This window comes from Bos taurus, chromosome 9 (genome assembly GCF_002263795.3).
Source record: "Bos taurus isolate L1 Dominette 01449 registration number 42190680 breed Hereford chromosome 9, ARS-UCD2.0, whole genome shotgun sequence".
Taxonomy (NCBI): Eukaryota; Metazoa; Chordata; class Mammalia; order Artiodactyla; family Bovidae; genus Bos; species Bos taurus.
This window is the reverse complement of record NC_037336.1, coordinates 40,446,085-40,468,268: the sequence shown is the minus strand read 5'-3', so window position 1 is coordinate 40,468,268 and position 22,184 is coordinate 40,446,085. Positions and strand designations below refer to the sequence as shown.

At 40.1% G+C, this 22,184-nt stretch overlaps 1 protein-coding gene across 3 annotated transcripts in view; it reads left to right on the top strand.

Moving 5' to 3' along the window:
• The window catches only part of FIG4 (FIG4 phosphoinositide 5-phosphatase), a 172,260-nt gene that overhangs the window by 91,278 nt on the left and 58,798 nt on the right, over positions 1-22,184 (top strand). For all 3 annotated transcript variants that reach the window (XM_024996723.2, NM_001076014.1, XM_059889772.1), the window contains 4 exons: positions 8,322-8,460; positions 18,705-18,763; positions 20,014-20,161; positions 21,625-21,708. In XM_024996723.2, the coding sequence (XP_024852491.1) occupies positions 8,322-8,460; positions 18,705-18,763; positions 20,014-20,161; positions 21,625-21,708 (430 nt within the window). The remainder of the gene's footprint in view (positions 1-8,321; positions 8,461-18,704; positions 18,764-20,013; positions 20,162-21,624; positions 21,709-22,184) is intronic.

Sequence of the window (22,184 nt, the reverse complement as noted above, 5' to 3'; positions counted from 1 at the left end):
TGTGCCCCTTGGAACATTGGAAGATAAGACTGCAGTCTTCTGAGCTTTTGAGAGCTCACTCTGCTTTTACTTTCTCAAGGAAGGTGCTCCTGTTTTTGTTCTTGGAGCATTCTGCACCTTTGCAGCACCTGGCACAGTTGCACTTAAATCCTTGACTGTGCTATTAGTTGGGTTGTGTGTCCCTGTATCCCCCACTGTGAGACCCAAGAGCTCATGAGCATCTTATTTACTACTGGTTCACTATGGTGTCCCTGCTGCCTTGCTCATGGCACATAAACTGTTTATGGACTGAATTAATAAATGCATGAGTTAATTCATTACCTATGCCCTCCCCAGCTTCCCCTTTTCCCTGAATTCAGAAATCAACAGGGCTAAGTATATCAGCCTAATAACATGTGGCTTATCAGGAATGCTCTTAGACTGCTCAAATCATGTCTTTCGAATTCACTGAGAATTATGGCCTTTATACAGCTGGTGAGCTCAATGTGTAACATAAACCACAAAGCCACTATAGACCTTTAGAGTGTTTGGATATTGCTCTGTGTGCATGACTCCTTGAGCTGGATTTAGGAACTTTACAATCAAAGTATATTAATCTGAACAAAAATCAAGAGTTAGGAAAGTCAAATTTAGAAATTCAGGTCAGTGGCGTAAGTTTAAATTCTAGATTTCTAAAGCAAAAATATTGAAGTATTCCCATCATCCTTTATTACACTTACTGCTGTAGTTCCCAATAAAGATATTATGTATTGATGTATTCCAAGTGGCTACAACATTATTGCAAATGATTATTATAAATAGCTAAAAACACTAAAAATAACACGTGGTTTCACTTGTTTTTGTAAATTAGAATGGTTTTAAGGTAGTCTCTCTAAAGGCAGTCTCACTGGCTATGCTTCATTATTGTACTGGTTTTCTAGGACTTCTGTAACAAAGCACTACAAGCTTGGTGGCTTAAAACAACAGAAATGTGCTGTTTCACAGCTTTGGAGGCTTTAAGTTGGGAATCAAATGTCAGCAGGGCTGTGTTCCCTCTGAAGGCTCCAGGGGAGGTTCCTTACTTGCTTCTTATCTTCTGATGGTTTGCTGCTGATCCTTGGCTTGCAATTAAAACTGTGGTGCTTTCATTTCTGTCTCTGGTGTCACACGACATTCTCCTCTCTGTTGTGTCTCCGTGGTGTTCTCCTCCCTGTGTGCGTGTGTCTCTTCTTATGAAGACACCAGTCATACTGCATTCAGGGCCTGCCCCATTCCAGTGTGGCTGTATCTTAACAGGATTACATCTGCAAAGACTTGATTTGCAAATAGGGTCATATTCACAGGTCCTGGGGCTTAAGACTTTTAATATCCCTTTTGTGGGGAACACAGTTCAGCTTGAATAGCTATGTAAGTCATGTGCCAACAAGTACATATACCTCTGGATATGTGTTGAACAAGGTTTAAAACTTCCTGTTCAGGGTTGTTCCTGAATTGGGAGTCATTATGATACAACCAGTCCATCCTAAAGGAGATCAGTCCTGGGTATTCATTGGAAGGACTGATGCTAAAGCTGAAACTCCAATACTTTGGCCACCTCATGCGAAGAGTTGACTCATTGGAAAAGACTCTGATGCTGGGAGGGATTGGGGGCAGGAGGAGAAGGGGACGACAGAGGATGAGATGGCTGTATGGGCATTACCGACTCGATGGACTTGAGTTTGAGTGAACTCCGGGAGTTGGTGATGGACAGGGAGGCCTGGTATGCTGCGATTCGTGGGGTCGCAAAGAGTCGGACACAACTGAGTGACTGAACTGAACTGATTGACACTTAAGGACAAAGTCATGTGTTTTTCAGTAAGATTAGAGCACAGAGAGTGAATGTGTAGCTGTGCATGATTAAAAATGAAAGGAGAACAATTAAAAGACAGAAGGTGGTCATAAATAAGTAACGTGCACACGATGGAAAGGTAAAGCAAAATTATGCACAACTGAAAGAGGAACTATTATGAAAGGAATTATTTTATGAATAATATGGCTAAAACAGACTTCTGTATTTTGAGAAGCATGGTGCCATTGGGGTGTACAACTTATTTTAAAATTACAATGGATATTATATAATGGTAATATATTAATAGAACCCTTTTCTTTAAGCACTCAAGATAACTTTGTGAATCAGTCTCTCCGTGTCATGTCTCTGAGGTAGACAGGAAGGTTCTTGAAATGAGGTTGTTAAGAATTTTATCCTTGGTTCATATGGACAGATGGAGACTATGTGGGTAACCCACCTGACTCCCTTTCAGGTTCATTTTAAAAACTGTTTTGAGTTTTCACATACTATTACCATGTTCTGGGGTTTCTTTTCTTTCTGAGAAATGTCCTTTGGTTTCTCCCATAACTGGCTACAGAAGCAGTTGTAGGACGTCAATAAGAGAAGAACAAGTACCTAGGTATTCTCTTTGGATGTTAGGAAGAAGTTTATAATTGTAATTCCTTGTCAAGTTCTAATTTTCTTTTATATTTATATGTAGGTAAACCTGAATATTTTTTTCTGAAGCTTATTGAATTGAAATCCTATTTTAAGGAAAAAAATATAAGATACCTGCACAGTTAATAATAGAACAGCTGTATATACATACATATACACACGTATATATAGATATATATGTGTGTGTGTGTGTGTGTGTTGTTTAGTTGCTCAGTCATGTCCAGCTCTGTGACCCCGTGGACTGTAGCCCGCCAGGCTCCTCTGTCCATGAGATTTCCCAGGCAAGAATACTGGAGTGGGTTGCCATTGCCTTCTCCCGGGGGTCTTCCGGACCCAGGGACTGAACCCCTGTCCTTACATGCTCACTGCCGTATGCGGTCAGTTTCCCCTCTCTGCGGCCTCATTTCCATGAGCATGGAGGCACACCTTGTGTTTTCCATCTAATCTTTCCTTCTGTTCTTAACCACACCCACTGCTAACAAAAGCTCTGCTCTCCTGAAGCAAAACCTCTTGGAAGCGTTATCTGCACACCTGTTCCCTCTCTCATATCCTGTTCTCTCCACCTGCTTCACTGAGCCTTTGCCCTGTCATGCCCCCAAACCCGTGCTTATCACAATCACCCCAATCTCCCACTGCCAAACCAAGGGCTCCTTTTCTGTGTTCATCTTGCTCAGCTGTTTGGCAGCTTGTATCACAATGGAGCACTCTTTCTTGAAACTCACCTCTGTGCTGTCTCTCTCAGTCCCGCTGGTGACTTCTACCCTATTTCTAAACTCTCCTCTTCTCTTTCTACACTTTTACCTTAGGGGCATCTCACCCAGCTTTTAAATACCATATGTTTGACACTCAAATATATATCTCTTCCCTGACTCCAGACTTAACTAAATGCCTACCTTGCAGGCATTTCCTTCTGAATATTGTGTTAGTTTTCTACAGGTGCCATAACCAATTATCACAGACTCAGTGGCTTAAAACAACACCCGTTTATTATGTCCCAGTGTTTGTGGTTCAGAAGTCTGGGAATAGCATTACTCACCTGTGTTCTCTGCTTAGGCTCTCACCTGGCTGCAGTTCAAATGAGAGCAATGAAGTCAGAATGTGGGCTCTGATCTGGAGGCCTCTGGGCTCATTCAGGTTGCTGGCAGAACTCGAGGTGGTTCTCGGACTGCTGTCCCCGTGTGCTGTTGGCTGGGGCTCATTCTCGGGTTTGAGATGCTGCTTACCTTCCTTGGCTTGTGGTCCACTCCATCTTCAAAGCCAGCAATGGTGCATCAACCCTTGTGCCTAAAATCTGTCTGCTTTCCTCCTCTTAAAGGATTCTTATGATTCCAGTGGCCGATCCAGGTAAGACACGATAATTTTCCTACGTTGATGTCATTGATTAGTCATTTCAGTTACATCTACAAAGTCGCTTTTGCCATCTAAGATGAAATGTTCATGAGAAACTATGGAGGGAAGGTCATGAGGCCAAGTTTCTCCCTACCACGGATATCTGAGAAGAATCTCAAACTAATCATTTCCAGCAGGAAATGATTTGCTGCTGCTGCTGCTGCTGCTGCTAAGTCGCTTCAGTCGTGTCTGACTCTGTGCGACCCCATAGACGGCAGCCCACCAGGCTCCCCCATCCCTGGGATTCTCCAGGCAAGAATACTGGAGTGGGTTGCCATTTCCTTCTCCAGTGCATGAAAGTGAAAAGTCAAAGTGAAATCGCTCAGTCGTGTCCGACTCTTAGCGACCCCACGGACTGCAGCCTACCAGGCTCCTGCATCCATAGGATTTTCCAGGCAAGAGTACTGACTCTGCCCCAAACTTGTTTCTCTACTTTTTTTCTTTTTTCACCTCTGCTTCCATTGTTCCGTTCAGAATCCTAGGAATCATCCTTAATTTCTTTATTCTCCTTATCTTCCCTGGTCTCACCTCTCAGCAAACCTGGTTGGCTCCACCTCCAGAGCATATCCCCAATCCTTCTGCTGTGTTTCCTCCCCACTGTTGCCGGGCTGGTTCAGACAGCTGGTGGCTCTGAACAGCTGCCGTGGCTCCTGATTCCTCCCTCGGCCTCCCCTCTTCTGTTCTTGCTCTTCACAGCAGCCACAGTGATCCTTTCGAGAGTTAGATCATATCACTCCCCACTCTGAAATCCCTTCCAGGGCTTCTCATCGCATTTAAGATCGGACTCTTTGCCATGACCTTCGAGGCCGCGTGTGGTCTGCCTCACTGTCCCCAGTCCTGCTCTTTCTTTGCCCCCTGCCCTCTAGCCCCCTGCTCCCCCCTCCACCTTCGTGCTGTTCCGGACACTGTGCAGCCTCCACCTGCTTCCCTGATCACCGACCTAAGTGTCCCTCTTCTCTCTCATTACTCTCATGTCACTCTTATTTTTTCAAAGAACTAACATCCTCTGAAAGTACCCTGTACCTTATTTACTTGAGAATTATTTTTGCTTCCCACTGTGGAATGTAAGCCCCATGAAAGCCAGAATCAGTTATGTATAGACCATATACCTAGTGTGGGACAGACATAGTAGGCTCTTGGATGAATGAATGGTGGGTTTTTTTTTTTGTAGTTATGAAGGTAATATATGCTAATTATAAAAAGTATAAAATAACTCACAAATAAATCATATAATCCTCACCTTTCAGAGGTAGCAACTTGTTCATATTTAGCAGAACATGATCCTTCTAGTTACTGTACAGGTAATGTATATCTGCTTTTTCCCTTTTAGATAATGTTGAGTAATCTTTATGACCCTAAATACTCTTTTACAACTTAATTTTTGGTAACCTTGTGGCAGTCTGTCCTTTAGAAGCACCACAGTGAGGTTACCTGTTTTTATTGTGCATTTATGTTTCTTTTAAACGAACATCTTTTTTGAATGTTTTTTATATTATGAAAATTTCAGCACCATATTTATTAGGTCAGAGTATACATATTTTCAGGATCTTTAAAGACATATATGTATATGTATAGCCAGATAGCCTTAACGAAAGGGTGTAGCAATCAGTTCTCTCTCAGCAGAGTATAGGAGTGCCCATTTTGGAAAGTATTTGCCAGCTTAATAAGTAGAAAATGGTTTGCATTGTTCTCAGTTTGCATCATTTACTGAATACTAGTAAAGTTGAGTTTTTGAATGTTTACCATCTATTTGTTTCTTTTAAAAATTGCATGTTTTTCTATTAGGGTGTTGATCTTTGTCCTTCTGACATTTAGTTGGTATTTATTTCAACATACAGTAGGAGGCAGTGGTCCAAGTTCACTGTCTGCTCCTCACCCTGGTTAAATAGTACTGTTTATCGAATAGCATCCCATTCCATTACTGATTTCAGAGGCCACTTTATCATGGACTTAATTTAATATTTGGTCAACAAATACTCTAGTTTCCAAATAATCATTTTTGGCTAATTAAAAAGAACTGTTGACTACAACTCCCAGGATGCTTTGGGCGCCTAGACTACACTTCCCGAGATGCTCCGCAGCAGGACCGGGCCTGCGTGCGGGGCCAGGGAGGGCGGGGCCGCCGCGCCAGATTAAAAAAAAATAAAAATAAATAAATAAATAAAATAAAAAGAACTGTTATCTTCAAGCCTGACCTATTGAAATACAGTGTGTTAGTGATTAACTATCTGGATGGAGTTTGAAAGGTGCATATTCCTTTTTCCTTTAAAGCACAATTGAATATAAAAGTAGGTAGTTATTTTGCCCTCTTGTTATCTGCAACTGCAGAGAACCTACCTATTTTAAGCTTTTGTCTCGGTCCAAAGTACTACTGTCTTCCAGAGGGCGAAAACTTCATCTGCAGTCAAAAGTAGCCAGGAAAAGTTCCTGAGGCTCATTAGGACTAGCCTTAGATTCCAAGCTTAGTTCAGTTCAGTTCAGTTCAGTTCAGTTGCTCAGTCGTGTCCGACTCTTTGCGACCCCATGAATCGCAGCAAACCAGGCCTCCCTGTCCATCACCAACTCCCGGAGTTCACTGAGACTCACGTCCATCGAGTCAGTGATGCCATCCAGCCATCTCATCCTCTGTCGTCCCCTTCTCCTCCTGCCCCCAATCCCTCCCAGCATCAGAATCTTTTCCAATGAGTCAACTCTTCGCGTGAGGTGGCCAAAGTACTGGAGTTTCAGCTTTAGCATCATTCCTTCCAAAGAAATCCAAGCTTAGTAAGTGACCATAAATACCATAGATACATTGTAAGTTAATGTAACAGCAGTACATTCAAGAAGTCTCCATTATGATCCTTTGAAGGCATATCTATTATTTGGTTAGGTTTCTCAATCTTACATTTTATCATACTTGCTAAAAATTAAAGGAACTACTAATTAGTCTTAATTAGGGATAAAAGAAACTCCTTGAAAATGTGGCTGAAAAATGGAAAGCTTCTTTAGATAGAATTAAGATATTTTGAGGTACTGCATAGTGTGAGTTATTAAGTGCCATTAAGGCTACCCAAGAATCATAAAGAATATAATTACTATAAAAGCAGTATGTTTACTTTCATATTGTGTTAAGAGGGTGCAAATTGGGGTGGTAATGCCTTCATCATTTAATACTTGATGTTTTCTCTCAACAAATGGAAAAAAGGCTCCAAGTATACTCATCATATAAACACATCCCTTTCATGTATTACTTGTAGCATAAAAGGTGAGCGCTGTTTTAATGGAATGCTTCCTGTCAAAATATATAACTGGAACCCATGTTTAATGTACCAGATTTCATTTATTGCTTCTGCCAAAATGACCAAATAGCCCAATGAGAACAGTGTTGCTAATTTCAGATTTTTCTGTGTTCACTATAGCTGTTGGAAGGAAATTGATTTTATGATGATGATATCCTGTTTCAAAAGCAGTCATTTCTGTTGGCTTTTTGGTTCTGTGCTCAATTTCAGAAAGAGATTATTATTTATATTGTGGATGTCTGCCCCTAACTTGAATATACAAGGGCTCCGAGACCAGAATGGAAAGAATGAAGGATGCTTGGGAGGGGGCTGTGCAGGACAGGAAGGATGGCTCATGAGACCACTTCAGTGCTTATCGTTTTTACCAAAAATACAATTGAGAAAAAGAAGAGGAGAGACAGCGTGTGTGTGTGTGTGTGTGGTCAGTTTTACTAGTTTGTTTTTTATTTTATTTTATTTTTTTTGGGGGGGGGGAGTTTTATTTTTTTTTAAATTTTATTTTATTTTTAAACTTTACATAATTGTATTAGTTTTACTAGTTTGTAGTCTGTTTTGAAAAAGTACTTTTGGAGAGGTTGAATGGTTAGAGTGACGCTGTTTTCCGTGTGCACACTCTGCCTTCTTTATCAAACACAGCTGTAGGGGAAACCAAATGTTGTAAAGGTTGTCTCTGCTAAAGAAATGGAGTATCTTTTCATGGATTAAAAGCAGAAACTTGGAAACTGACTTGTTCAAGGATGTGCCACAGAATATGGGTAGGAATTGGGCCGCTTTATTTGTCTGACTTCTCTTCTGTCTTTGCCATAAAGTGAAGATGTTCTTTGTTTCAGGTAAACTCACAAATGGTGAGAATGTTTTTATTCTAAAAATGCAATCACTAAGGTAACTAGGGCAGTTCTTAAAGACTTTTTAAGAATCTCTCAAAATTCAAGAAGCAGTTTACATTCACTATCCTCTATGTTATGAGACGTATAGAGTAAAAAGGAAACATTTTGAAATAAGATTTTAATTTTCAAAATCTTGGTGGGTGTTTTAGATGTTGTGGATGACTTTTACAGTATAAATGCTTTTATTTTCAGAGGTGTGTTCTATGACATTCCAGATGTACCCTTAATCCTCCTAAAAAAGCATTCCCCTGGGTTGTTTATATGAGTAATAGAGTTCCTGAATTATGTATTTTTGCTTTTTAGATGCTGACAGACAAGATTCCATTAATCTCTTCCTGGGAGTTTTCCATCCCACTGAAGGGAAACCTCATCTCTGGGAACTCCCGACAGATTTTTATTTGCATCACAAAAATACCATGAGACTTTTACCAACAAGAAGAAGGTATTTTTCTTCCTGGTCTACTGTGTTAAACTCAGCTTTGATATTATTTTGAATATGAGAGAACTTTCTTTTTGAGAAATGATAATATAGGCTAAAGTAGTCAGCCTTGCTACATGTTTGCCAGGAGGAATTTAGTATTGTTGATGTCCTGATAGTTCAGTTCAGTCGCTCAGTCGTGTCAGACTCTTTGCGACCCCGTGAACCGCAGCACGCCAGGCCTCCCTGTCCATCACCAACTCCGGGAGCATACCCAAACTCATGTCCATTGAGTCAGTGATGCCATCCAACCATCTCATCCTCCGTTGTCCCCTTTTCCTCCTGCCCTCAATCTTTCCCTGCATCAGGGTCTCTTCAAATGAGTCAGCTCTTCACATCAGGTGGCTAAAGTATTGGAGTTTCAGCCTCAACATTGGGAAATTGTCATTAACAAATACAGTTGTTTTGCATTTTCATAAGATACAAAGTTTCAGAGCTTCATCATTGAACTGTTAAGTTGAAGCTCCACTGGAGCAAACCAGTAACATAACTTTTGAGTGCTTCCTACAAATGTGGGGTGATAAAGAACTCTTAACATGTAAGGAATCGTCTTTGGTTTTTAAGTGTGGTGTCTAGGCAGCCTCACTTTGGAATTCCAATGTTCTTTCCTCCAGGAAGCACAGGGAACTCTTGGTGACACTGGGGAGGACAGGAAGCTAGAGCCATGGTGCTCGTGGCAGGCGCCACTCCCACCAGCCCTGTTGCTCAATCTGGGCTTTCTTGAGTCATTTGCTGTATGGGCTATTATGATGACAGTTAAATTGGTAGCAGTTGTCCCCAAATACGGAGAAGCCAATGGCACCCCACTCCAGTACTCTTGCATGGAAAATCCCGTGGATGGAGGAGCCTGGTGGGCTGCAGTCCATGGGGTCATGAAGAGTCAGACATGACTGAGCGACTTCACTTTTACTTTTCACTGTCATGCATTGGAGGAGGAAATGGCAACCCACTCCAGTGTTCTTGCCTGGAGAATCCCAGGGACAGGGGAGCCTGGTAGGCTGCCATCTATGGGGTCGCACAGAGTCGGACACGACTGAAGTGACTTAGCAGCAGCAGCAGTCCCCAAATGAATGAACTATCTCCTGAGGATAGGACAAGACTCTCTGTGTAGCACAGGCTGCAGGGTCAGGGGACTTGAGTTGGCGTCTCTGTAGCCGTGTGACCTTGGACTAGTTATTTAACTTCTCTAAGTCTCATTTCCTTCCTCTGCACAATGTAAATGACAGGACACACATTACAGAGTCATTGTAAGGGTTTAATGAGAGGACTCTTTAGCACTGTTAATTGAAGAGTCATGTTCTAATAATGGGCAACATTTTTCACATATGAGACTTGAGCCTGGTCCCTTCTGCTCAGAGCCCTGTGATGTCAGGTCTGCTCCTAAGGCTCTCCTCTCACAGCATCCGTGTGATCTAGCCCTCATTTTGTGCAACAGTGCCTCGCAAACACTACAGGGTTCATTGCTGGTCTGTGCTAACTGTGTGGACAGACCACAAGCAACTGGTGAATTAGCAAGTGCTAATGTTATAGATGTTGCCAAATTCTCTATTACTTCAGGAACATTTCGAATATTAAGAAAATGTCAGAGTTTATGTGTTTCTCAGCTTTGTTCTTTTAAGTGTATTTTCTTGGAATAACCAGCTTAATGCTTGACCTTACTTTCCCTATAAATGAAGCAGTGCTGATTTTTCCACTATATTAATAAATGATTGCCATGAATTTTTGCTGACAAAAAAATCTGGAGCTAATTATGTTTATTTGATGAGAGATAAACATAAATGCCTATATTTAGCTTTGTTGATGCAATTGACTATGGGTAAATATGGTTGATTTTCTGAAACTTTATATTACCTTAAAGTATTGAAGCTATTAAGATACAACTTGGAGAACAAGCAAAACTCAATTTTCTGTTGCTGAAATTAGCTAGTAAATTACAAGCATAAGTTAAACCTAGAGTTACATAACTGAGGCAGGCAGTGTTGGTGCTTATTTGTGGAAATAAAAGGAAGCTGATGTTACATTCCCATTTTTAAAATTAAAAAAAGGAAACTGAGTTGCAGAGAAAATGTGTCTTGACTGAGGTTATGTAGCCGATTAGACAGCACAGTAAGTGAATACACTAAACACCTCCCACTGAGAATAAACTTTTATCAAAGTAGGTACTGTGGCTCTCACAGTTGACTTGGTCTCCTTGTTTTGTTTTTCTCTAGAATGTGAAAATTCCAAAAATTGATTTTTGGCATCAACAACTGATACTAATAAAGACTGTAGGATAAATTTCAGTACTTTATTTTGGCCTTTCTAGTCACCCACCGATACTAGTTATTTTGATGAGGGTTAAATCCATATGCTGATTCTCAGAAGAAATAGCCAGAGGCTACAACCAGACTGGAGCATGGATGCTAGGGTAGAGCTGAGTTGGATTTTCTGCAGGTGTGTGACCTTAGACCTGTTTCTAAACCTCTGGAAATCTTGTTTTCCCAACTATAGAAAGGAAATGACTACACACACCTCACAGGTCACTTTAAGGATTAAATAAAATATGAATGGGAAGTACTTCCTACTGGGTCTGACACATGATCCACGCAGTCTGGGAGCAGCCAAGCTCTGGAGGGACTGCCTGCAGTTAATACCTGTGTGACCCGAAGCAAGACATGTAACCGGTCCAATTCTCAGTTTCCACATTAGTAAAATAGAGATAGTGATAGTGTCTGACCTGTAGGTTTTTCTGAGAATCAGATGAGATCATATAAATCCTTAGTACATAGTAGTCCAACAGATACTAGTATTGTTATTGTTCTTTAAAACGACTGCATTCCTTAGTTGTGAGTGAAGTGAACCCACTCAGTCGTGTCTGACTCTTTGCGACCCCGTGGACTGTAGCCTGCCAGGCTGCTCTATCCATGGGATTCTACAGGCAAGAATACTGGAATGGGTTGCCATTTCCTTCTCCAGGGGATCTTCCCAACCCAGGGATCAAACCCGAATCTCCCGCATGGCAGGCCGATGCTTTATCCGAATGACCATTAAGTCTGGAAACTTAGATAATATTATTTTATCACTTATTTTTTGTTGTTCATTCCCTAAATCATGTGCAGCTCTTTGTGATCCCATGGACTGCAGCACGCCAGGCTTCTTGCCCTTCACTGGCTCCCAGTTTACTCAAATTCATGTCCATTGAGTCAGTGATGCCATTCAACCATCTCATCCTCCGTTGTTCCTTCTCTTTCTGCCCTCAATCTTTCCTAGAATCAGTCTTTTCCAATGAGTTGGCTCTCTGCATCAGGTGGCCAAGGTATTAGAGCTTCAGTATCAGTCCTTCCAATGAATATTCAGGGTTGAATGCCTTTAGGTTTGGCTGGTTTAATCTCTTTGCTGTCCAAGGGACTCTCAAGAACCTTCTCCAGCACCACAGTTCAAAAGCATCAATTCTTCAGTGCTCAGCCTTCTTTATGGTCCAGTTCTCACATCTGTACATGACTACTGGAAAGAAAGAAAAACAAAGCTTTGACAATACAGACTTTAGTCGGCAAGGTGATGTCTCTGCTTTTTAATGTGCTGACTGGGTTTGTCATAGCGTTCTTCCAAGGAGCAAGCATCTTTTAATTTCACGGCTACAGTCACTGTTTGCAGTGATTTTGGAGCTCAGGAAAATAAACTCTGCCACTATTTCCATTTTCTCCCCATCTATTTGCCATGAAGTGATGGGGTGGGACCAGATGCCTTGATCTTAGTTTTTTGAATGTTGAGTTTTAAGCTAGCTTTTTCACTCTCCTCTTTCTCCTTCATCAAGAGGCTCTTTAGTTCCTCTTCACTTTCTGCCATTAGGGTGGTATCATCTGCATATCTGAGGTTGTTGATACTTCTCCCAGAAATCTTGATTGCAGCTTGTGATTCATCCAGTCCAGCATTTCACATGGTGTACTCTGTATACAGGTTAAATGAGCAGTGTGACAATATACAGCCTTGATGAACTCCTTTCCCAATTTTGAACCAGTTCATTGTTCCATATCCCATTCTAACTGTTGCCTCTTGACCTGCACACAGGTTTCTCAGGAGGTAGGTAAGGTGGTTTGGTTTTCCCACCTCTTTAAGAATTTTCCACAGTTTGTTGTCATCCACACAGTCAAAGCAGAAGTAGATGTTTTTCTGGAATTCTCTTGCTTTTTCTATGATCCCACAGATGTTTGCAATTTGATCTCTGGTTCCTCAGCCTTTTCTAAATCCAGCTTGTACGTCTGGAAGTTCTTGGTTCATGTACTATTGAAGCCTAGCTTGAAGGATTTTGAACATTACCTTGTTAGCATGTGAAATGAGTGCAGTTATACAGTAATTTGAACATTCTCTGGCATTACCCTTCATTGAGATTAGAAATGAAAACTTACCTTTTCCAGTCCTGTGGCCATTGCTTAGTCTTCCATATTTGCTGGCATGTTGAGTGTAGCACTTTAACAGCATCATCTTTTAGGATTTGATATAACTCAGCTGGAATTCCATCACCTCTACTAGCTTTGTCCATAGTAATGCTTCCTAAGGCCCACTTGACTTCACATGCTGTGATGTCTGGCTCTAGGTGAGTGACCATACCATCATGCTTATTTGGATGATTAAGATCTATTTTATAACATACTATTAGTGAACATTTTATTATGTATTTGTCTGTGTTTCCAAACTTTGTGACCATCTGTATTTTACACTGTTTACCAATGACTTATTCTGAAATAGTATTTTTATAAAATGATAAGGGAAGGGGGGATAAACTAGCTTTGCCCAGAATTCATCCAAACCAGTTCTCTCGAGATAACTACTTTTGTGACTCAAAATCCCACATTTATGAATCTGTTCAAACTGCTGATTGAAGCTTTGTTCTGAATAGTACTGGGGTGGGTTGCCATTTCCTTCTCCAGAGGATCCTCCCAACCCAGGGATCGAACCTGGGTCTCCCGCATTGTATTCAGATGCTTTACCATCTGGGCCACCAGGGAAGTCTGAAATAGGTTAATATGTCATATATCATCTCAGATGCCATTTTGGAATCAGTGTTAATAAAGTCACCAGGGTATTTTTAGGCATTATACATTGTCTCTTTGACTCAGAGTTGGGAGGTTTCCTGGCACTATTTTCTGTCTGATGTATGAGTTCCCTCTGTATCTTCCCAGGTGGGGCTCAGCTGTACTGTGCTTGGCTGGCGTCGGTTTGTCAACCAGCACCTGTCAGATTGAGAGGTAGTCGTTTTTGGACAGTTTACTCACATTATTCTTTCTCATATCATGCTGAGATCCGTTTGTCTGTAACTTTACCTACTAATCTTAGTTTAATCCCCTGAGACCTTAAGAACACAGTTTTCTCATTCACTTGATGGTCTTTTAAATATTTGAAGACAGGTTCACACATTCTCAAAGTTCTTCTTCTCCAGGTTAAATAGCTCCACTTTCTTAACTGTTTCTCCTGTACTGTGGTTTTAAGTCTGTTTAGCGTTCAGAAGGCTTTCTTCTGTATTCCAGTTTATATCAGTGCTCTTTTTAAACTGGAATTCAAACCTGGGTCCAACAGTAGTCCGACTCTGGTTTAATTTGTGCCAAGTGTTGTGGGACCATTGGTGCCATCGTTCCCCTTGTCCTGGGTAATCTGTTTTTTTATCATGAAGTACAAAGTTACATTGACTGTTTGCAGCAATGCTATCGTAATGTTAATTCTCTGGGCTTCTATCCACTGGAATTCCCGTCTTTTTAACATGCCCTATTGCCATGCCTTATCTCTGCCATCTTTTCTTGCCTGTATATGCTTTGCCTGCTTCCAGAAAAAATACGTAAACACGTATCCTATTTATTAGCTATTTCCTCTAGCTTTGTAGCTTCTTCAGAATTAATCAGTTGGCTATCTTGATCCTAATGTAAGTCCTTGATGAAATAGGGTGAGTCCTTAAACAGAATAGGATAGCAGAGCCCTGTGGGCTACCACCCAACAACTCCCTCTACCTTGACACTGTTACGTGATTTTTGATTGGAATCATTTCAACAGCTGTAACTAACCATGCTGTCAACACTTGACTGTCCTATCATCCTGCCCATGTCTCTGTCTTGTTCACGTATATCAGTTGCTTTGCTCAGATCCATATATGTTATTTCAGAGAGCTCCCAAGTTTACTAGTGGAGTTAAAGAGCCTTTTAAAATCATAACCTTTCTATGTGAGCCAGTGGAATTGAATACTCTTAATACTGGAGAGTGAAAAAGAGAAAAGAAGCTGACTTTCTAGGTGTTTATGCAGAGGCGGAAGTGGCGCCCACCTGCCATCGCCTGTCCTCTGATACCTGGTCCGGAAGCAGATTTCTGTCCCGGTGCAGGTGCTCTTCCCCTGGGTGAATGTGCTGGTGGGGGAGGTGATGCCTCCCAGTCCTGGGCTCAATCCTCTCAGATGCTCTCCTCCTCCATCCATCTCAGCCCAGCTTCCCCAGAGCAGGTATTTCTTTGGGCTTCTTTCCTTCTGAGACCCACTTAGAAGAGTTAGACTTAAAAAAAAAAATTATTTACTTTTAATTGAAGGATAACTTCTTTACAATATTGTGCTGATTTCTGCCATACATCAACATGAATCAGCCATAGGTACACATATGTCTCCTCCCTCTTGAACCCCCCTCGAACCTCCCACCCCTTCCCACCTCTCTAGGTTGCCACAGAGTCCTGGTTTGAGTTCCCTGGATCATATAGCAAATTCCTATTGGTCTTCTGTTTTACAAATGGCAGTAGTGTATATGTTTCCATGCTACTGTCTCCATTCATCCCCCGCTCTCCCTCCCCACAGCCCGTGTCCATAAAGCTTTTCTTCTCTGTCTGCATCTCCATGGCTGCTCTGCAAGTAGGTTCATCAGTACTATCTTTCTAGATTCCACACATAGGTGTTAATATACAATATTTGTTTTTCTAACTTACTTCACTCTGTATAATATGCTCTATTCATCCACTTCATTAGAACTGACCGAAATGCATTCCTTTTTATGGCTAACATTCCACTATATCTGTGTACCACAAATTCCTTATCCATTCATCTGTTGATGGACATCTAGGTTGCTTCTGTGTCCTAGCTATTATAAATTGTGCTGCAGTGAACATTGGGGTACATGTGTCTTTTTTAATTTTGGGTTCCTCAGGGTATATGCCTAGTAGTGGGGATCATATAGTATGCTGGGTCATATAGTAGTTTTATTTCTCATTTTTAAAGGAATCTCTGTACTGTCTTCCATAGTGGTTGTATCAGTCTGCATTCCCACCAACAGTACAAGAGGGTTCCCTTTTCTCCACACCCTCTCCAATATTTATTGTTTGTGGATTTTTGATGATGGCCATTCTGACTGGTGTGAGGTGATATCTCATTGCAGTTTGATTTGCATTTCTCTAATAATAAGCAATGTTGAGCATCTTTTCATGTGTTTATTAGTCATCTAAGAGACACGGGTTCAATCCCTGGGTCAGGAAGATTCCCTGGAGAAGGGCGTGGCAACCCACTCCAGTATTCTTGCCTAGAGAATCACATGCACAGGTGAGCCTGGCAGCCTACAGTCCATAGGGTCACAAAGAGCTGGACACAACTGAAGTGACTTAGCACATTAGTCATCTGTGTATCTTCTTTGGAGAAATGTCTGTTTAAGTCTTTTGCCCACTTTTTAAAAAAAATTTTTATTTTTTAATTGAAGGAAATTGCTTTACAGAATTTTGCTGTTTTCTGCCAAATATCAACATGAATCAACCATAGGTATACCTATGTCCCCTCCCTCTTGAACCTCCCTCCCATTCTCTCCCCATTCCACCCCTCTAGGCTGATACTGAGCCCCTATTTGAGTTACTTGAGTCATACAGCAAAACTGACTATCTATTTTACATATGGTAATGTAAGTTTCCATGTTACTCCTCCGTACATCTCACCCCCTTCTTCCTCCCCTCCAAGCCATGTCCTTAAGTTTGTTTTCTATGTCTGTTTCTCCATTGCTGACCTGAAAATAAACTCATCAGTACCATCTTTCTAGATTCCATGTATATGCATTAGTATACAATATTTATCTTTCTCTTTCTGACTTACTTCACTCTGTATCATAGACTCTAGGTTCATCCACCTGATTGGAACTGACTCAAATGCATTCCTTTTTATAGCTGAGTAATCCGTTGTATATACGTACCACAGCTCCTTTATCCATTCATCTGTCAATGGACATGTAGGTTGCTTCCATGTTCTAGCTATCGTGAGTGTGCTGCAGTGAACATTGGGGTATTTGTGTCTTTTTCAATTTTGATTTCCTCAAGGTATATGCCCAGTAGTGGGATTGCTGGGTCATATGGTGGTTTTATTCCTAGTTTTTTAAGGAATCTCCATACCGTCTTCCATAGCTGCTCACTTTTTGATTGGGCTGTTTTTCTGGTATTGAGTTTTATGAGCTGTTTGTGTATTTTGGAAATTAATCATTTGTCGGTTGTTTCAGTTGCTATTATTTTCTTACATTCTGAAGGTTGTCTTTTCACCTTGTTTATAGTTTCCTTTGCTGTTCAAAAGCTTTTAAATTTAATTAGGTCCCACCTGTTTATTTTTATTTCCATTACTCTGGGCAGTGGGTCATAGAGGAGCTTGCTGTTATTTATGTTATACAGTGTTCTGCCTATATTCTCCTCTAAGAGCTTTATAATTTCTGGTCTTACATTTAGGTCTTTAATCCATTTTGAGTTTATCTTTGTGTATGGCATTAGGAAGTGTTCTAATTTCATTCTCTTAACATAGCTGTCCAGTTCTCCTAGCACCACTTATTGAAGAGACTGTCTCTTCCCCATTGTTTGCCTCTATTGTCCAAGAGAAGGTGCCCATAGGTGTGTGGGTTTATTTCTGGGCTTTCTATCTTGTTCCATTGGTCTGTATTTCCATTTTTGTGCCAGTACAATACTGTCTTGATGACTCTAGCTTTGTTGAAAAGTATTGTTAAGCTTTATTTTGCATAAGGATACAGTTTAGTAATATTTTTTAAAAATTTATGGCCTGATCTCTTAATTTTCTCTTAATTCTTTTTCTTCACATGGTGCATTCTGAGTTAAAACATGTTCTTTATAATGTCTTCTTCTTTTTCCTAAGTAACCGTTTTTTAGTTATTTATTTATATATGCGTTGATACCTTCTCTGCTTTCCTCCTCTGCCAATTCTGTCTGCCATCATTAGAATTTATGCCTGTGCTTGCTCGTGGGTGAGTTCTTTCTCTCTCTAACACACATACACCCTTTTAAATGAGTTAGCCCATGTCTTTTTCATTCCTTTGATCTGATAATCTGATTTTTTTGGAAAAGGAAATGAGAATAGCCTGGTGTGGCTTGTTTTTATGAATAGATGTGGTTTCATAGAAGTCACCGGTCATCTTCTTAGGTTACTCCCATCTCTAGTAAATACTTGATTTGTTATCTTGCCTGCGTTGACATCACACTCATTGCTGTGTAGTTTTTGGAGTCTTTCACCCTCTGGCTTTTGAACATCAAGACTGCATTTGCCCATTTCCAATGTCAGTTCTGCTCTTTAAAAAGAGTATTGAGCGCAGCTCTATCAGGACACCTGAACGCTCCCAGAGATTCTGTGCTGTCTCCTTCCGCCTCTTGGGCTGTGCACAGTTCCCTCTTATCTTGTGTATTTCTCTTTCCAGCATGAAACTTGTGCTGGTGAAGATCGGAACAATACTGTAGCTCTACTTTCTCTTTATTTTCAACACGGCATTTCTAAAGTGTAGAACAGTGTTTGACACACAGTAAGTCAATAAATAAATTGCTTAATAAATGGTGAAAGACTGAATGAATTCTTTGTAAGCAGCAGACTTATCCCTTTTCTGTTGTTTTTTTTTTTTCCCCCATGCTTTAAAGCCTTGCTATTTAAAAAGTAGTCTGAGGGCCAGCCCCTTTGATATCACCAGGGGCTTGTCTTAAATGCAGAATCTCAGACCCCACCTACTGAATCAGAATCTGCCTGTTAACAGGATTTTCAAGTGATTCATGTGTATGCTGCCTTTGAGAAGCACTGCTCTAAAGCATGACTTCAGTCTCAAGCAAAATTTTAGGAGCCTTTCCTGTTACCCTAGTACTAACCACCCCCTACCATAGTTCGTTTGTCTAGATAACACATTTTATCTAGTGAATTGTAGAAAACCAGCATTTACATTTGGCGCATTTTAATCCTTTTTTTTTTTTAATAGTTACACTTACTGGTGGACACCAGAGGTAATAAAACATTTACCACTGCCTTATGATGAAGGTAGGTACGCTGTTTCTCTAGTTTTTATGCCAACCTATTTGGAAATTATTATTAAATGATCTTGAAGCATTCGTTTCATATAACATTTTATTAGGAGGAAATGAATGACTATTCAGGGTTATGTTGCTGTTATAATAGATAGGAGATTATGACATCTTAGCTTTTTTTAAAGGGTAGAGATTGTATTATACTTCTTTTGTCTAAATAGGCCAATACCTTGTATTGTGTCTTACCAGTTATCAGGTATGTCACTCAGATGTTTAGTGGATATATTATTTCATCATTTAAAATTAGTACTTAATATATTCCTACATATTTGGGGGGAATAGGGGAGGAAGTGAGGACCCATTCACAAGGAGAAATAAAAACTTTCCCTATATCTAAGCAGTGAAAAAGGTACAGATGTATGTATAAAACTGTATTTTAGTCACTGAAAATTACATATTAATTTGTCAGAAAGGCAGGAAAGTTTTTACATTCAAAGAATACCTTCAGATGTATTTTGACATATTAGAACAATGTTTCCAAGTTTAAATAATTGATCAGTTTGAAATAGAGTTTATTCTTGATTCTATTATTGATTCTTCCGACCATGGACAAGCCAGTTTTCTCAATTGTGAAAGGATGCGATGATCTATTGCCAATCTGAAACACTCCAGTTGAAGATTCCATCTAGTCACGTTTGACCATCCCGTTTTTGGATGGTATGGTGCAGGCCATAAAGTAAGAAGATTGCAAATAAGTTCTTCACAAATTATTAATTATCTTTTAAAAAGCATTTGTTAATCTTGAAATTCTGGACAAAATCATAAATCATACAGCTGCTAAGAAGATTCAGTTGTTCTAGGAAAAAAGATAGGAATTTAACAACCTAATGTTGCCCATAATAAAGAGGATTTGAAATATAATGGAAAATTTAATAAAATAGCTGCATAATTTTTATCTCTAAGGCAGAGGGTGTTGATTTAAGAGAAAAAAGGAATTTAAAGAATTGAGTGATTTGATTTCTTAAATAATTCCCCACTCCCACCCCAGCTTCCAGAGGCCTCTGCCTCCTTGGCGATTGTCTTGCTCAGCTTTGCCGTGTATGTTCTGTGCACATGTCTGGTTTCAGCTCCAAGTGTGTTAGTGCCAGAGGCACGATCTGAGCCTCGTTCAGTGTACTCTCTGTGAACACAGTTGCCATGACAGAAATGTTTAGGAGATGTAATCTGAAGACTTTTAAGAGTAACAGGCAGTATCTCTCTTAGTTATCTGTGCTGCGAACTTAAAGAAGTTAGTAGTGAAGAAATTTCACAAATATGAAGAGGAGATTGACATCCACAATGAGTTCTTTCGACCATATGAGCTGAGTAGCTTTGATGACACCTTTTGCTTGGCTATGACGAGTTCAGCACGGTATGTTGTGAATTCTCTGAAACTGGAAGCATTGGGGAACTGTGGTTTTCCTAGTTTGTTTAGCTGTGTCTTCCTTTACTGTTCTGCATGCCTCCTGCAGGTGGTTGTCCAACCTCTGAAATTCCTTCTGCAGTTGGGAGCCCATTACTCAGGAGGCAGTCCTTCTATTGTTGGACGGCTCTCCATCCTGGTCTGTCACCTTTGAACATACTTCATTTTTCTGTCTCTTTTGGACTTTAATGGGGCCTTTTAGGAAAATGATGGGTCTAGATTAAGAAAATGAGGCTCAGAAAATCAGTTTTTGACCATTATGTTTTATACTAAAGTTTGCATTCTTGTGTTTACCTTTTGTGTTTCAAATTTTCTTCAAATGTGATATATGTGTGCCTGAACTTAATATAGTACATGGTGAAACATATTTCATGGTTTGTTTCCTAGAAATCACTCTACATTTTTCTTTGGTTTCAGATAGAAAGTTTGGAATTTTTACTTGCTTGATTTTCAGTTATACTTGTTAAAGTTTAGCAGTTTTAACTGTGAGGTTATTGTCATTTTCCTTTGGGTTATACATAAATTTTAGTGAGTAGCAAATTCTCAAATATGTCATCCATAAATCATGAAGATCAACTGAGTAGTTCAAAAAGAAAGAAAAATTAAACTACTTACATTTGAAAGGAGCATTTTCAAAGTGTTAAGTAGGCATTTTGAGTCAGATTCAATACTACTTTCTTTTCCTTCAAAAAATGTAATACTGAGTCACATGCTTGGAGCAGTATCCTTGCCAGAAGTTATGAGTCTTATCTGCATAAATCATGTAACGATTGCTTATTTGGCATCTATTAAGGAGTTTTGTCTGGCATCAGCAGTAATAGTAAGGTAGCCCCTGTATCATGAGGAAGTAGCTTCAGCTTATCACAGTAAGTGGTAAATTAACAGTTTCTATTTAAAGTGTTCCAGTGTTATAATGAATTAACTCCAGACTAATGAAATAGATGTTGATACTTCAATTCATATCACTGTGTTTTTGATAATTGTGCCTGCCTCCTTAGGTGGTATAGTGTAATAAAAACATTGTCCATAAAACCGAGCAGCTTACTGTCTTGCCATCAGTTTTATGAGTTTAATTTTACTTGAAAATGAATCATGATATACAACCAGAGATGAATCTTAATAGTAATTCAGATATCAGTTCTGCTCCAGAAAACAAAATCTTGAATTCAAAATTGTTGGGCCTCTTAATCAGAGAAAATTCACAGTGAAGACTGCTAACATTGAAGTTACCGAGTGCCGTTGATTCATGGGGTCTTATGGCCCAGATCACCTGAACTCCCCTGAGTATTTCACTTAGAATATATATACCTCTGAAGGCTAAGAAGGAACAGTATAAGAATGTGAATAGAGAGGGAAGCCGATACCATCTGGATGGACAGTGATTCACATGGAATTTTTTCCCCTTTCTTCAGTGACTTCATGCCTAAGACCGTTGGTATTGATCCAAGTCCATTTACTGTACGTAAGCCAGATGAAACCGGAAAATCGGTATTGGGGTAAGATTTACATGTAGAATAAAATTTTAAAGATTCACATAAAAATAATATAGCACTTTCACCCAAAACTAATAACTTCAAGTCATATAGTTTACAGCATAGTATGTACACTGCATCCACGGGCGTGCTAAGTCACTTCAGTCATGTCTGACTCTTTGTGATCCCATGGACTGTAGCCCGCCAGGCTCCTCCATCCATGGGATTCTCCAGGCACGAATACTGGAGTGGGTCGCCATTTCCTCCTCTAGGGAATCTTTCTGACCCAGGGATAGAACCTGCATCTCTTACGTCTCCTGCATTGGTAGGTGGATTCTTTACCACTAGCACGACCTGGGAAGCCCACTGCATCTATACAGATAGCTTATTTATAAAACTGGGATTATTAAAGCATGGTTGACACTTAAGTAGAATTTATGGGAATTTCAGCAACACAGTACATTTTACTTAAATTAGATGTTCCGTAGATGGCATAAAGT